Below are 16,378 nucleotides of genomic sequence, written 5' to 3' on the forward strand. Positions count from 1 at the left end.
TGGACTGACCTCTCACTTGGTAAGGCAACTCCCATCCTTTCATGTGCTGTGTATTTATACCTGCTACTGTATTTTCCACTCCATGTATCTGATGAAGTGGGTTCTAGCCCACCAAATCGTATGCCTAAATAAATTTGTTAGTCTCTAAGGTGCCTCACCAACTCCTTGTTGTCTTTGCTGATATAGACTAACACGGCTACCTCTGAGATTGCTGAGGGATATTGTGAAAAACACGGCAAACGGGCCCTGCAGGAGGGAGCGTGCAGATGGGGGCAGTGATCCCCGGAGCCCCAATCCGTACGGTAGCCCGGGGAGGCCAAGGGGACGGGGCGGCTGGCCAGCAATATAATACATTTAAGCATAAATGTTCACTTGGGTACCAGCACTGGCCCAGACTGTTCCCTTCCGCCCGCGGCCGGACGTTGCCTCAGGAAGGAGACTCCTCCCTTGTCCCCATCACGGGGACTCCGATCCTCCCTCCGGGAGAGAGGAAGGAGGGTGACGGAGTCACACCACACGCTCGCACGCCGCCGGGTCACGCTAACAGCTTGGGCGGAGCCTCACGCGCCCCCTCTCTTCCCTTCCGGGCCGACGGCAAATCGGTTGCCATAGTAACGTTAAAACTGGGACAGTTCCGCTTCTGCAGCCTCGCCCCATCATGTGACGCTCCAGCCCCAGCCGCTGCCGTTAGCTTCCGGGAAGAGGCCGGTCCGCTGTGCGCGAGCGCGCAAGTTCCGTTCGGCAACAGGGCAACCGGCGGGTGAACAGCAGCAGCAGCAGCAGCAGCATGTCCGCGAGCGGCCTTGGCTACAATGAGCAGGGCGGGGAGGCGGCGACGGAACAGGGGCAGGAGGCGACGCCCACCACAGCCCCCTCCGTCCCTGCGGCCTTCGGGCTCTTCAGCAGCGACACCAAGAAGTAAGGGAGGAGGGGAGTGCGGGAGTCCGGCATTGGGGCGGAGTGGGCAGGGCAGACAGTGCGGGTGTGGGGGATACACTGACCGTTACCGCGCTCCTATGCCCAGCTGCATATGTTGAATGAGACTCCGCTGGTTGATCGCCACAACCCCCCTTACTTACTACACAACTTCTAAAAACAACTTCCTTGGAGAGCTGTTTGCATGAGTTAACAGCCCCAGGAGACCAAAACGATGCGAGATTAATGTACCCTGGTGGAAGTACTGTTTTTAGAACCAGTCGGTACCTGATGGTACAGGCATTTCCATGCAAGTTGTGTGTGTGTGACAGGTACTATCCAAAGGGGCTCTTGTAGGAAATCGGTGACTACCATTTTTCTGATTGCCGTATAAAACATTTAGTTACTGCCTCTGTTTAAACGGTTGGTGTCTTTTGTTAATAGATAACAGAACAAAAATACACTTTAAAATTGTTTTAGTTTTAAACTGTTTTAGGTTGTAGTTCATCAGCAATTTTGATACTTAAAACCCAGTGAAAGATCAGTTTCTTTTTACAGGTAAATAAGCGCTCTAAAGGGTGCCAGTATTCTTATGGGACACTTGTAGCTATGATGTTTAAACTAGACACCTCCATGGGTTTTTGGTGTTAAACATAATGTGGAAGATGTTGTTTAGTTTTGCACAGTGGTCTCAGGACAAAACTGAGGAACTAGAATATCCTTGGATTTAGCATGGAGACTGTGTGTAAGCATACTGGCACAGAGTGTCTGCATTCTCTTAAACAAACAAATCTGAAAGACAAGAAACACATCTAGTATTAAATAGCGGAGTTCAAGAAAGACAAGGTGGGCCAGGTAATATCGTTTATTGAGTCAACCTCTGTTGTACTCCTGAGGGAGTTCTGTGCACAATATTATGGAAGTCTGCAAATTTTATTTGTCAATAAATAAATGTGGAGGTCCAGCATGACAATGGATAGCACAGACGACTGGCTGCATGCCTAAGGACCAATTTCCTCTCTTTCTCCTGGGTGCAACCTCCCCTCTGGCCCTGGCCCCACCCCATTCCAAACATTTACCCAAAGTCTCCACCCCTTCCTGCCCCTATTCCAAATCCTTTCCCAAATCCCCGCCCCGCCTCCTCCCCTGAGTGCGCCGTGTTCCTGCTCTTCCCCCGGGAGCATGCTAATGCTGCCAAACACCTGTTTGGCGGTGGCCGGGCAGGAAGTGCTGGGAGGTAGGCAGAGGAGTGGGGATGCGGCACACTGAGGGCGGGAGGAGAGGGTGGGGCGGAGGAGGAGGAGGAGGGGGGAGCTAGGTGTGGGGTGAGTGGGTTCTGTGCGGGGCAATCTGGGTGTGGGCAGCTCAGTGGGGGGTCTGGATGCAGGGGGGATTTGTAGGCACAGGGGCTAGTTGCAGGAGGATTCTGGGTGCAAGGGTAATGGGATTCTGCAGGGGGGTCTAGGGGAAGGTGGTTGTGGCTCAGTGGAGGAGTCTGGGTGCTGGGAGTTGGGGCTTGGAGATGTGGGGATCTGGGTGCAGCTGGTTGGGACTCAGTGGTATAGTGGTCCAGATGTGGGGGGCTCATGGGATGGTCTAGGTACATAGGGGGTGGGGCTCATCTGCATGGGGGTTCAAGTGCAGGGGGCTCAGCGGGGGCTGCTCTGGGTGCAGGGGTTGGGGTCTGGATGCAGGGGGGAGATGCTTGGTGGGGGTCCATATGCAGAGGAGGTGGGGCTCGACGGGGTGGGTCTGGGCCTGGGGGTCTGGATACAAGAGGGTTGGGCAGATGGGGGATTAGCTCCCCATACAGTGACCCCCTCCCCTGTGGCTGGGGAGCGATGGGGGCAGGAAGTGGGGGGGCTGTGGAGCTTGGGGAGGTTTCTGGGGGTGTGTCTGACCTGGCCCTGGCCACTTTCTGTTCCTTCCCCTGCCCAGCCGGAACTGGCAGATGAGCCTGGTGCAGGGTAGGAGCCAGTAGCTGGGTTGGGGCTGGAGAGGTCTGGGTGCAGGGGGATGGGGCTCGGTGGGGGGGCGTGTCTGGATGCAGTGGGCTCTGTATGCAGGGGGCAGGCTTGGCAGGGTGGGGGTTCGGGTGTGGTGGTCTCTAGTGCAGGGGGTTCTGGTTGTAGAGGTGTGAGTCTTGGCGGGGGGTCTGGATGCATGGGGGTTGGGCAAAGGGGGGATCTGACCTGCCCACCCCCTCTGATGGTTGCTCTGGGTGCTGGAAATGATTCACCCACTCTTCTGGGGAGGGGTCCATGACTGCTGTAACAGCTTCCCTTTGCTTCCCCATCAGAAAATCAGTTTTTTTTTATTTAAATCGGATTTTTTTGATAGGTTATTTCCTTAAAAAGCATTTTATCTAAAGATAGTTTTAATTATACATTATAGCTCAAAGATCTCTCACCATGGAATAGGGATTATAAATTCTAGTTCTATAGTATGAGACAATATATTCATGTAATGTTTAAGAAAAGTTTTGTAAATGAGTTATAATAGTTCATGGATTAGGGACCCAATCTTGTGGGGTTCCAGGGGCTTCTGTATAGATTATTTAGGTTAATCTTTCTATCTACCCAATGGGACTCAGTGCTCAATCTAGACGATACCATCAGAGATGCTTAGTTTTGCAGTTCTCAAACTGTGGATTTGTGTCTCCAAAGATAACATGCTTGTTAACAGCAAAAGTGTTTTTAAATAAATAAATAATATATAGAGGTGAGAAACAACAGCCCTCAACCCTATTGTCCCTCTGCAAATTTGTGTACACAGTCAATCCCTTACCCCTCTCTAAAAGTGCAAAGTTTCAAAAAGTTAAATTAATAGAAGATTGTTGGGGGCGAAATAGATCTGGACAAGGAGAAGAAGTCTGAAGATAAATGTGAGAAGCATATTCCAGAAGTCTTGAGGTCTTTCTGAGTGTAGCCTTCAGTGATTTGAGATCTACCATACCATTCTCTTACTAGAAGGGAAAACCTATAATGGCAGCATTCCGTAAAAGAGACCCAGTTTGGGAATATTTTAATGAAGTTCCTGTACCTGTGGGTAAGACAGGCACGTCAGCAAAATGCAAACAGTGCAACAAAGAAACGCAAGGCCTGATTGCACGAATGAAACAACATCACGAGAAGTGTTCCTTCTCAGGAGGAAGCTGCGTTGAAGATGATGAAAGGAATGTGTCTGAACATACAGGATCTTTAGGTTGGTAAACTTTTTAATTTCATACTTCTTTCTTAAGGACTGCCTGTCTTCCTTCTGGACTTTTCTTGAATTCCTATGTTTGAGCAGAAAATATAGTTGTTACTCTATGGTACTATCAGATGCAGTTGTGATAAAAAATAAATAGCTGAAATAGGCATATCTTCCTTTTACGATTTCACCTTTCAACTAGTACTGAGTGTCAGTGAATGCAATGAGTAGTATGAGATACTAAATGAGCAGTATGGTAATAATTAAATAACTGCATTGACTTGTTTTGTTTAGGAGAATCCATCCTCAACATACAGGATTCTGAAGACTATCCACCTTCAAGATCACCATCATTTTCTATAGTTTCAGAGTTAACTGCCAATCATAGTGTTTGAGTCACATCATGTATGTCACATAGCCACAGTATATCACCTGTAGCAAAAAGAAAAAAAAAAAAGTCCGTCAACCAGAAACAACCACAGATAAGCAGCAAGGAGTCCTGTGGCACCTTATAACTAACAGGTGTATTGAAGCTTGAGCTTTCGTGGGTGAATACCCACTTCGTCGGATGCATGTGCCATATTTTGTATTCACCCACGAAAGCTCATGCTCCAATATGTCTGTTAGTCTATAAGGTGCCACAGGACTCTTTGCTGCTTTTACAGATCCAGACTAACACGGCTACCCCTCTGATACTTGAAACCATAGATAAGTTTGTCATAAGAACCAGCAGATTACAAAAAGAGGTAATTGATGAAAAATTGCCCGGTTTGTTTATGCAACAAACTCCTTTCCATATGATTGAGAACCCACATTTCACTAACATGGTTCAATCATCAAGACCACATTAAGATACAGTCCACCCACCAGAGCAGATGTCGCTGGCCAAATTGCTGGGTAAAATGTATGAAAGAGAAATTGAGCAGTGTGCAAAAGGGTGAAATTGTTAACCTGAGTCTTGATGGGTGGTCAAGATCCTGTTGTATATGCTTGTGTGACAACAGAAGAAGGGAATGTCATCCTTACAGAAACACTTGATACATCAGGAAATACACACACGGTATGTGTGTACCGTGAATACTTACAAGAATTAACAGTAAAAATTATAACAATCTGTGGGGGGAAAAAAAATTCAAATATCTCGTACACAGCTTGGTCACATCCAATGCTGCAAATGTATCCAAGATGAGAAGAAATTATTTAGAAGAGAGTCCCAAGCTAATAACATACGGTTGCAGTGCTCATTTGATACACCTCCTACCCAAAGACTTCAGTGTTCCAGAAATAAAGGCTAATGTTGTTGAAATTTCAAAATACTTCCATAACAACCACTTTGCAGCAGCAGCTGTGGAAAAAAGTGGGAGGAACCAAGCTAACTCTCCTATAAGACGTGCGATGGAACTCAATAGTGGACTGTTTTGAGCACTATATCAAGAACTGGCCTAATCTGATGACAGTTTGTGAACAAAATTGTGAAAAAATAGATGGCACTGTCATAGCCAAAGTTTTCAAGGTTGGGCTTAAGAGAAATGTTGAACACATGCTGAGTATCCTGAAGCCTATTTCTATAGCCTTGAACAAAACGCAGGGAAATAGCTGTTTTATTGCTGACGCTGTTGACATTTGGAAGGAACTGAGTGAGATCTTAAAGAGAGAAATATGCAATGACAAAGTTAAATTACAAGCATTAAAAAAAAACCGAATGGGACAAGCAATATCTCCAGCTCATTTTCTTACAAATATTCTCAGTACTCGGTACCAGGGTCAACTTAACTACTGAAGAAGAGGAGTTGGCTATGACATCGACATCCAGAAATCATTCCTCCATAATGCCAACTATAATAAACTTCAGAGCTAAGGGTGAACCATTCAAGAAATGTGTTTGCTGATAATGTTTTAAAGAAAGTCACACCAGTGAACTGATGGAAGTCACTTAAGCACTTGGATTCAGAGACTGTTGAAGTGATAATCTCACTTTTAACAGCAGTAGCTTCTGCTGGTGTAGAAAGAAAAAGCAGGAAAGCTTGTTTTACTTTTCCAGATTATGAACAAACAGGAAAATGAAGGTGGAGATGACTGAGTTAGCTGCAGAAACCAATATTTTAAGTTTCTCATGTTGACCTGGCTGACAGTCAATTTAATTTTTTTATTAAAATATTTCATTTAACTATTTAGTTAAAAACAATTTTAACAAAAACAAACCTTATTTTAAAAAACTTCAGTACTTAAATTAAAAAATGCATATGCTTGTTTTGTTAAAATATTATGTTTGCTATTGAAGAAAAAAATCCAGAACACATAATGTTGTTGTTTTAGTTAAATAAAACAATTTAAATGTCTTTCTGGTGGTGATCTCCTCCTAATACAGCATGGCAAGAAAATCCTCCAAATATTAATGATAGTTCACCTCCCAATGACTTCATAAATATCTGCTTTAATTACCTTTGGTAAATGAAATAACCAAACAATCATTCATTTTCTGATATAGCTGTAAAACTAATCTGAAAAGTTTTCAAAATAAATCACTTTAAAAATGTACAGTGTGTACCTTCTAAAAATGAAACCTACATCTATCTCTGAGTTGTGAAGAATATGTATTAAGGTTATAACAACCAACAAGAATGCACTTTTATGTAGAAATCCATGATTAAATCGAGTCTTCCTGACTAGTGATTTAAATAATGATTTAAATCAAGTCCACCCTGATTCTGTGCTTTTGCTGTGGCTCAGAATTCCCCCAGGGGTACTGTTGGTGAGAGAACCATACAAGCTCTTCAACAAGCTATTCAAGCCAAAAGGGTATCTGTCAGGAAAATGGAAATCCAATCATATCAAAACCAATGGAAATGAATGTAAATTATGGTCTTGTTTACACTAGAAATTTCAGAGCTGAGGAAGAGCTCTGTGGAGCTCAGATGCTTGTCTCTTTGGCCAACTGAAGTTTGTCTAATGAAAGATACTACCTCACTCACCTTGTTCTTAGAAAATTCAGTTATTTGTGTGTGCTTCAGTTTATTGTTTTGCACAAGTAATGAGTGCACCCATGCTACCAAACCTAAACTGATATCAACTATACAACAATTCAGTTGGGGTTTCTGTCATTTTTGAGCATTGTTATCTTTGTGGTAATTTCCTTGGCTAGAAGACCTTCTTAGTTTGCCAAATGAGTCATTTTTCTGTTCCCCTGCCATTCCCCCCCCCCCCCATAATTTCTTTTAGCCATGATTCCTGCTGAACTGACCTCCCTCCGTACACACAGATTAACTGCACCTTTACCCAACTTCCCCACCACAAATTCTCTTAGCTCTGGTTCTGTAACTCCTCAGCTGTTGTGCCACAGGTGGATCAGTGGCTGGGGCTGTAATAATAATAGCTAGCTCTTCTACAGTGATTTTTATCTGTAGCTCTCAAGCACTTTACAAAGGAGGTAAGTATCAATTTACCCCCCTAAAAGATATGTTTCAGTAATTACTGGCCATCAACCAGTTTTTAGGCTTGAAGTTTTGAAGTTAGATGAAGGTTTCTAACTATCAGAGGAGCGAAGTTCTGGAACAGCCTTCCAGTTTTCCCCTGGGTCAGATTGGCAGAGACCCTCTCTTTTTTTTTTTTTTTTTTTTCCCCTCTACAGCATGGGGCATGGGTCACTTGCAGGTTTAAACTAATGTAAATGGTGGATTCTCTGTAACTTGAAGTCTTTAAATGTTGATTTGAGGAGGTCAGTAACTCAGCTAAAGGTTATGGGTGTATTACCGGAGTGGGTGGGTGAGGTTCTGTGGGTTACAATGTGTAGGAGGTCAGACTTATGATTATGATGGTCCCTTCTGGCCTTAAAGTCTGAGTACATACAAGAATTAATTCTAAGAGGTCCTATGGTCTATACTGGGGGTCAGACAAGATAATCACAGTGGTACTTCCAAGTCTAAAAAACTGTGAATCTCTGAATTCTCATTCTGCAAGTGGGGAAACAGACAGTGAAATAACTTGCCCATGGTCATGCAGTAGGCTAGTGGCAGAGCCAGGAAAAGAAACCAGGCTTACTAGGTCCTGTATACATATGTGGTGTGTGTAATTATAAATAAACATGGAAAAGTTAGGATAATTGAAGAGCTCCTGGAATTTGTGTGTCTGATTTTACCCTTTAGATTCCCTCTGAAATTTCTAAACTTCACAGAGGGAGAGGAAGATGTGGTAACTGAAGGGCTTGAAGAGCAAGCAACCTCTGACGTCTTTTTCAGAGCAGGATTTGCAACCAGCAAACGTAGGGCTAGTTTATGTATGAGGTTATCCTGAATAAGTAATTCCATGTGTGGACACAATAAGGGATAATTCCATGTTTAGACAAGCCATTAGTGGCTAGCCTGAGGAGTTCCAGTACTGGTGATGTGGGGATGGGTTATGGGGTGTGGTGGGGGGACAGCAGGTACTGTCTGAGCTGGTGATCTACAGCTGACTTGCCACTGAGGACCCATGGGTTTGGAACTTTAGTAAATTAAGAAACAAACAAAAAACCAAAACTACTTCCTTGAGTATGGCTAGAAGACAGGAGTATTTAATTGTCAAGAACAATTTTGGTGGTGGTGCTTAATAGGTCAGTTGTAGGATGTTTTCATGCATCCCTTGGCAAATCATCCAGAAGGGTGATACCAGAAACTTTTTCTTATTTGCCCCAGGTTTTGTAGAGGGAGGGTGGCTGTCTCATCCACCCCTTATGCAGAGCTCCAGTAAGAATAGTTGGGAAGAGAATCTGGTGTTTGAGTTTAATTCTGTACACATTGCCTGGTCAGACCATTTGAAACTGTTTTGCTAGAAAAACAACAAAAGTAAAAAAGCTTTTGTGGGTAAAAGCTTATGCCCAAATAAATCTGTTAGTCTTTAACGTGCCACCAGACTCCTTGTTGTTTTTGTGGATACAGACTAACATAGCTACCCCTGATATTTGTTTTGCTAGAGATGTTATAGATAATTCCCAGTTCCTGACCCAGGTCCAAGTTGATTCTTGTTGCAGTGAATGGACAGAAGTAATATCTGCACCCTTGGTGTTCAACTCTGGTGGTGGCACAAGCGCTTTGTATTGGGAATTGAATTGGAATTCCTCTCAGGGTAGATTGATGTAAATCGCTGACTTCAATCTGGTATTGCATCTGTAGTTTCTAGATTTTTCCGTATTTAGAAAAAAAAAGTTGATTCTCATGGGCAACCCACTAAACCATTTTGATATGCACTGAAATATAGCCTTTTCACTCAATTTGATGGTTTTTTATTAACCAGGAACTAAATTCATAGACATTTGTTCAAGTAATTATATAGCTTAATTTACACTTACTCAGATTCTTAATTTTGTATGATCTTAGAAAATGGTGAATGATGCATTTCTTATTTACTAGATTTATTTATTTTTCTTTGACTTGTATCAAGCTCGACATGGATGGAAATTCAAATTTAATTCAAAATGCACAAAAACTAGCATTTAAATTTGTATTAAACAAAGCTACCTTTAATTTGCATATATATATATATATATATATATATATATATAATAAATAATATAATAAAAATATGGAAAAAAGGTTATCAAAACATTTTTTGCATTTAAAAGGTTGATGTATTAAAAGAAGTACAGTAGACCACCATTTTATCTGACTCTCCCTTAATTGGCACTCGGCTCTCCATATTTACAGAACACCCAGGACTCCAGGGTCTGAAGTGGGTGATCTCTCCTGTGGCCAGTAGATGGCACTGCAGCATCCCATTTTCCCATTTTCTGGGGTGTCCCGGCGTTTTGATTATCTGATCTGGTCTTAGTCCCAATTAGACTGTATAAATGGGGTTGTATTGTATCTGTATTTAGTGAATAGAAATTATTGTTCCTGGTTGCTACATGTATGTCTACACTTAAAAAGCTACAGCTGTGCCCCTGTAGTGCTTCAGTGTAGACACTCACTGCAGTGATGGGAGGAGTTCTCCCGTCAGTATAGTTAATCCACCTCCCTGAAAGGCGGGAGCTAGGTCAACAGGAGAATTATTTTGTTGACCTCGCACTGTCAACGCAGGGGGTTAGGTTGGCATAGCTACGTCTCTTGGGTGTAGATTTTTCACTACGCAAGTGTATGTTTTCAATGTAGACCAGTGCTATGTCTTTCAAGATTTTAGAACTAGTAGATTTCATCCTCCATCAGTTTAACTCATAGATTGGAAAAGGAAAACAAACTTTCCTGGTTTAACTCCCAGTTGGTTTTTTATCTTTGAATGAACTAGTCATTGAACTCAACCAGTTGAATAAACTAAAATGAAAATGTTCTGTATTTGCAGTAGAGGCTACTGCTATCAAAAGGTAGCTTGACATTCTCTAAAACTTTGGCAGCAAACGTGTATATCTTAATATTGTTTTAATTTAAATTATTTTAGTAGATTATAGTAATTTAGGCCTTAACCTGGGTAGTCATACTTTCAAATTTAATTTTAAATAAGTTTTTTTTAAATAAACCTGTATTTAATTTAAATAAAAAAATACAATTTAAATAAAATCTTGATTGGTTTTTTTTTATTTTTATTTTTTAAAGCTGTTTATTCACCCTGATTCCTCTCCGTGGAGCCTTATTTGTAATCCAGGTGGAGGATGGCATACTTTTTTTTTTTTTTTTAAAACATTGTAGGTATGGTCATTAGCTTAGTGGTATAGGAGTGAACATAGGTCTTCTGCTTTTTTTAAAAATATGGAGAATTTTTTACCGGAGACTAGAAAGTGACTGTCATTTGTTCTTGGGATACAATCTGCAGATCTTCCCCAGACTTTCTGAGATGCTATAATAACTCCATAGTTATGGTTGGACATTTGTACTTAACACTGAGATTAAGGGTGGGATTTCCAGAAGTGTTGTCCTTTGTCCTAACTGCTCCTGTTTGTAAAGCTCCACCAGACTTCAGTGGCAGTGTAGTTAAGACAGTGCTGTGCGCTCTTGAAAATCCTACCTTCGGTCTGTCTGTTTAGATTATTGTGGAGTAAACTTGGAGACTTTCTTCTTGGACTACAGAGACAGCCCTGAAACAACCTCATAGATAGGCATTGTTTGTCCTCCGTCATCCCAGTGGATTGTTAACTCTGAAGCCTAAAGCTGGCTGTTTAAACATCAATTTCTTAATTAACAGTTTTGCTACTGATCATTTTAGCAGAAACTTCCAGCTAATGTGCTTATCCTATAAACTGCCTCTCAAATATCCCTGTGTGCCAAAAGTCCCAGATGTTCTTGGCCCATTTGTTCAAACTTCCAGTTTTCCTTCTGGCAACTTTTTAATGATGGACTTATAAATTATCAGGTCAGAAATCTGCTACAAACAGTGTGGTCTCACAGGTAATGATATTGGCTTCCATACGTATAAATATTAGCATATTAATTAGTATGGCTTATTAGCTGTGAACTGGAAAAAATACACCCCTTATTCCTAGTACTTGGCATATTAGAATTTGGCACTGTGGTGTAATGAAGAGACTAATGTATCAAATTTTAAACTAAGTTCTAACTGATGACGTCTATCGGAGAATATTGGGGATGGTTTATTAGTGTAATTTTTATGATACATAGCAGGATGAGTGGCTTCTTAAGCAGCTGTATGCAGTTATCACAAAGGACTTCTTTTTGGGAGGCATATTCTGCTAGTAGTAAAAGATTGTTGGGGTTCTTAGAAGATCTGTACATTTTAAACACTCAGTCTTTCACCCAATTCAGGGTAATTCTATTTCAGACCTCTTTCTGACAGATATATTAATCACTGAACTAAAAATTAGTTATCTTGGTACAAGAGATCACAAGCTGAGTATATTCATCATGTACAAGCAGTACAGTTCTAACCAGTAATATTATACACAAAATTGCATTTAAAAATTTAAGGTTGTAAAGTTAAGCGTTCAAAAGGTAGGAAATGCCAGTATTTAAGTTGCCTTTGTTATCTTAGTTCAGCTCTCCAATGTATGTTGTAATAGTCTTTTAATTACATTATTGCATACTATTTTATTTTTCACAGAACACCAGCTTCATTCAGTAGACAAGAGTGATGGTACTTACCAAATGACAAGCTATTCAATATTTTGTTTTCTTCTTGTTCAATGTATGGCTCATGCCTTATTTACTATACCATTTTCAAACTCTGCTCTGAATACAGAAATATTAATTTCTTCAATGGTTTTTCTGTACCATTCATCAGCATAGTATCTGGGTGGTTTACAAATACTAAAATTCATTTTCACAACACACTGAGACATGGGGATCTTATCCTTTTTTTTGCCGATTGGTATCTGAGGCAGAGAGAGAGATTAAGTTCGGAAGTATCCACTAATTCTGAGTGCCCAATTTGAGATGCCCAAGACTTGGCTTTCAAAGTACTTAGTATTATAAAGCATTTCTAAGTGCAATACACATCCAGCACTGATTTCAGTTGCAGCTGCAAGTACTCATTCCCTTTGCAAGTTGGGCACCCGGAAAACACAATCAGTGACTTGGCTTAAGTGCCTAGCATCACAAAGGAACGCTATGGCAGAGATGGGGAGAGAACCTAGTTCTCCAGGGCAGCATTGAGAGCAGCCTTAACAATCCTTTCTCGTCCAATTCCCAGCCTTATTCACTACACACCTTTCAACATTGGCAACAAATGAGGCAGGGGTCCTAGAGAAAACAGCTTCCACTACACAATCCTGATTCATCCCCAGAACATGCTCCATCCTGTGCACTGAATGATGCAGGGGTCCTGTGGGGGAAAAAGTATGTGATCATGTAATCAAAGACTGTCATGGTGCATACACACAAAAGGTCCAAATGAAAGTTGCCTTGCCTTCCCTTCCCCAGGAATTTGGGAAGGGATGGCTTCAGTCCAGGATTAGAAGGGGAGATTGCTCAGTTCTCATCTTTTAGTGTTTCTGCCTGCAGAGCTTGAAAATACTTCAGAGATGGCCAATAGGGATCAGAGGAGAGCAGAGTGATATGCATTGCCTTCATGGGTGAACATGTCACGTCAACAATATTGTCAGGCTTTCACTTCGAGAGTTTAGATTTCTGGTTCCTACTTTAGTGACGTGGTGATGTAGTGGTCATGTCGTAAGACTGCTGTGCTTGCCTCTTAAGCGGTGGAGTTTGGTAGGGAGAATCAAAAAGTTCTGTATCAAAGATCCATGTACTTGCATGAATATTCAGCGCAAAAGATAAGAAACGAGTGAGATTTAACATTGATCTTATTAACTATTAAAGTTGTGTGTATTAGTTATGTTAGGAAAGCAGGTATTTTATACATACTTGTTTGCCTCGGCTAAAGATAATTTTGAGCCAGAGCTTTTGCAGCAAATGTTTGTGATTAGAGAGGCGAAGGGAAAGTCTTAGAATGGGAGAGATCATTATGACTAAAATTGGAATGTACAGTGCCCCTTTTTTACCTTTCTTCTGTATTGATTGAACCCAAACCAAAGAGGAGAGAAATATAATCAATCTATTCAGTATGCATTGCTTCTAACAAATCTTCTGATTACTTGAATCAACCCAACCATATCAAGAACACAGAGGTGAATGGCAGGGCTTGTTCGTCTCAGGGTAGAAACAACAGGATCAGAAAGAAATGGCTCTGATTCCTTTAGAATGGAAAACTGGTTTAATATGTGAGTAGTAGTGATAGAGATCCTCATGACCAAAGTGAATTGGCCTAGAAAGCTTTGGCTTGATTAGGTCAGTTAAATAAAATGTCTTATTGGAAAAGACATGGAAATAATTTCTGCAGTACAGTGATATGCTATTTGGCTGCAAACTTAGCAAAAAAATTCATAACTAACCGTAATGAGCCTGTAGTATGCTATACTTCTATGGTGAGAGCAAAAGAGCTGAACCAATCCTTGTTGTCTCCTTTAGCATTAGGAGGAAATATTGCCAATATAGCGCTGTAGAATGAACGTGTATGCATGTCCTAAAATACAGGTCCTGCCTCATGAAGCTATTTGCAGCCCAACAGATGAAACTTCACTATCAACAAATCTGTTCTGTTGCTAAAATACATATTTTGAAAGTATGCAATAAATACTATAAAATTTTAATAAGATTTGGTTCCTGGAAACTGCATGTTTGTAGCAATAAAACTTGTACTGAGATATTTAACCAAATATCAAATTTTACAGGCAAACCACATGAAGAACATAAGTATTTACTGATAGATAGGTACAGTATTTAAGCATTTCAACAGATGGCAAAATTTCTAACAAGCATTTTCAACTTTAGTGATTTGCATCTTTAAACTAGAATTGCCAGACAAAATGCATTTGTAATTTATTAGGGTCCTCTTCCTGCAGTTTTGGCTTATGTATGCTGCTGAGCTATTCATCAGGAAAGTTGGCTGGACTGCAAAACTGTTTTTTGTTGTGGTTTTTTTTTTTCTGAAATTTGCCATAGCCTTGTGCAGAGAGCTGATCTAACATGGGGATTTCATTAAGATTCTTATTTCTCTATGCAGAAAATTAATCCAAATTCATCAAATCCAAAAACTTGCTTTCAACAGCTGCCAAAGGTGTTTTTGAAGTTTTTAAATTATTTGAGTTTTGATTTGACATCTGTTAACCGGTCATGGAAAGCTTGTAGAGACTGCCATTTATGGAATTCTTTAAGGGGGAGTACACCCCTAATATTCAAACTTGATGCATATACTGGTTCACTAGCAAATCTAAATTCATGCCCATCTGTTAGAATGGCATGATGCCCACTAATATGGTGGTATGCCAGTTTCTATTGGGTCTGTGAGCCAGCAAAGATAAATGGTTTGGCTGGAATGTATCCTATAATATAAGTACTGAATCCTAAGCTGAGTCTACAGCAGTGGTCTCCAAACTTTTTACGCCCAAGATCACTTTTTGAATTTAAGGGCAATCCAGGATCTACCCTTCCCCAAAGCCCCGCCCTGCTCGTTCCATCACCCACTCTCTCCATCGCTTGCTCTCCCCCACCCTCACTCAGAGGCAGGGGTTTGGGCGGGGATGCAGGCTCTGGGCTGGGACCGAGGGGTTTGCAGTGTGGGAGGGGGCTCTGGGCTGTAGGATGTAGGAGAAGGTGAGAGGTGCAAGCTCTGGGAAAGAGTTTGGGTGCAGCAGGGGGCTCCAGGCTGGGGCAGAGTGATGGGATCCGGGCTGGGATCGGGTCGCGTTCTATCGGGGTAGAGGTGTGCCATGTACTAAAGATATCTAGAGGAAGTAAACTGTACATTTAATCCACTTCAAAGATGGTAATAAACTGGGAGGGAATCAGATAGTTTTTCTAATCTTTTCAGACTGAGTCTCCAGTCATGCAGGGTCCAAAGATGCAATTTTACTGCTTTATGCTTTCATGTTTGCATACATGAAGTGAGAAACAACGATTGGTGTATTAATTTAAATACCTTGTTCACTTTGTGTGCTTTTTGTATTTTCTTGGGAAGGGGGAAAACTAAAACTTCAGTGTGTGGCTTTTTAAAAGATTGTGTTGGGAAATATCTGAGGTAGCTATACACTACCTTTGCTTTATCTCATTTTTATAAAGCAATACATAAATAAGTTAATTTTTGTATTTACTAGCATATAGTACTGTAATTGACCATAGCTGCTTTTATCACACAGTAAAAAATATTGCTCCCTGGGGGGAAAAATGTAAATGGATCAAAAATAATTCATGTTGTCTTAATGGAAATGCCAAGTTGAAGCATCTTGGCATGCAGAGCAAAATTTAAGGTAATTTTTTCAGTTGTGTTATAAAAAAAATCTAGTATTTATATCTTAATCAATAGGAGTCTTCCTTCTGAAATCTTCCTTGCCACATCCTCTTCCTTCCAGGAACAGTATCCAACTGGTCACCTGGATACCTGATCACAAATACCAAAATATACTTTACAGAATGATTTGGGCCCCTAGTCAGCAAGTTCTGTGCCAACATTTAAACATGCGAGGAGGCCCTTTGAGCTTAACCTTTTATTTAAAAGTGGTGTGAACTGAATTAGGGTGTGGGAGTTTGAAATAAGTATGTCTTACCCCGTTTCTCAGCAAATAAACTATAAAGTTACATGTTCAGGATGAAAGATTTGACTAGCTTTAAATCTTTCCCATGTGTATTTTTCTTTGTCAACGGGATGAAATTTCATTTTTCATCTGACTCGAAACTGAGAAACAACAATCCAAATGGGGAATGCTTTGAGAAGAGTTGCTGTGAAATTGAATTTTGATTTCTACTATCCTGGTAATCAGTAGATAATCTGTCCCCATTTTCGCCCCCTCTATCCCTGC

At 41.2% G+C, this 16,378-nt stretch overlaps 1 protein-coding gene across 1 annotated transcript in view; it reads left to right on the forward strand.

Annotated features, from left to right (window-relative positions):
• Nucleotides 1-518: 518 nt before the first annotated feature.
• Nucleotides 519-16,378, forward strand: part of AP3B1 (adaptor related protein complex 3 subunit beta 1) — a 271,189-nt gene continuing 255,329 nt past the window's right edge. The window contains exon 1 of the mRNA XM_045021277.1: nt 519-918. Coding sequence (XP_044877212.1) covers nt 788-918 — 131 coding nt within the window. The 5' untranslated portion in view covers nt 519-787. The remainder of the gene's footprint in view (nt 919-16,378) is intronic.

The sequence above is a fragment of the Mauremys mutica genome, chromosome 6 (assembly GCF_020497125.1).
Source record: "Mauremys mutica isolate MM-2020 ecotype Southern chromosome 6, ASM2049712v1, whole genome shotgun sequence".
Lineage (NCBI taxonomy): Eukaryota > Metazoa > Chordata > Testudines > Geoemydidae > Mauremys > Mauremys mutica.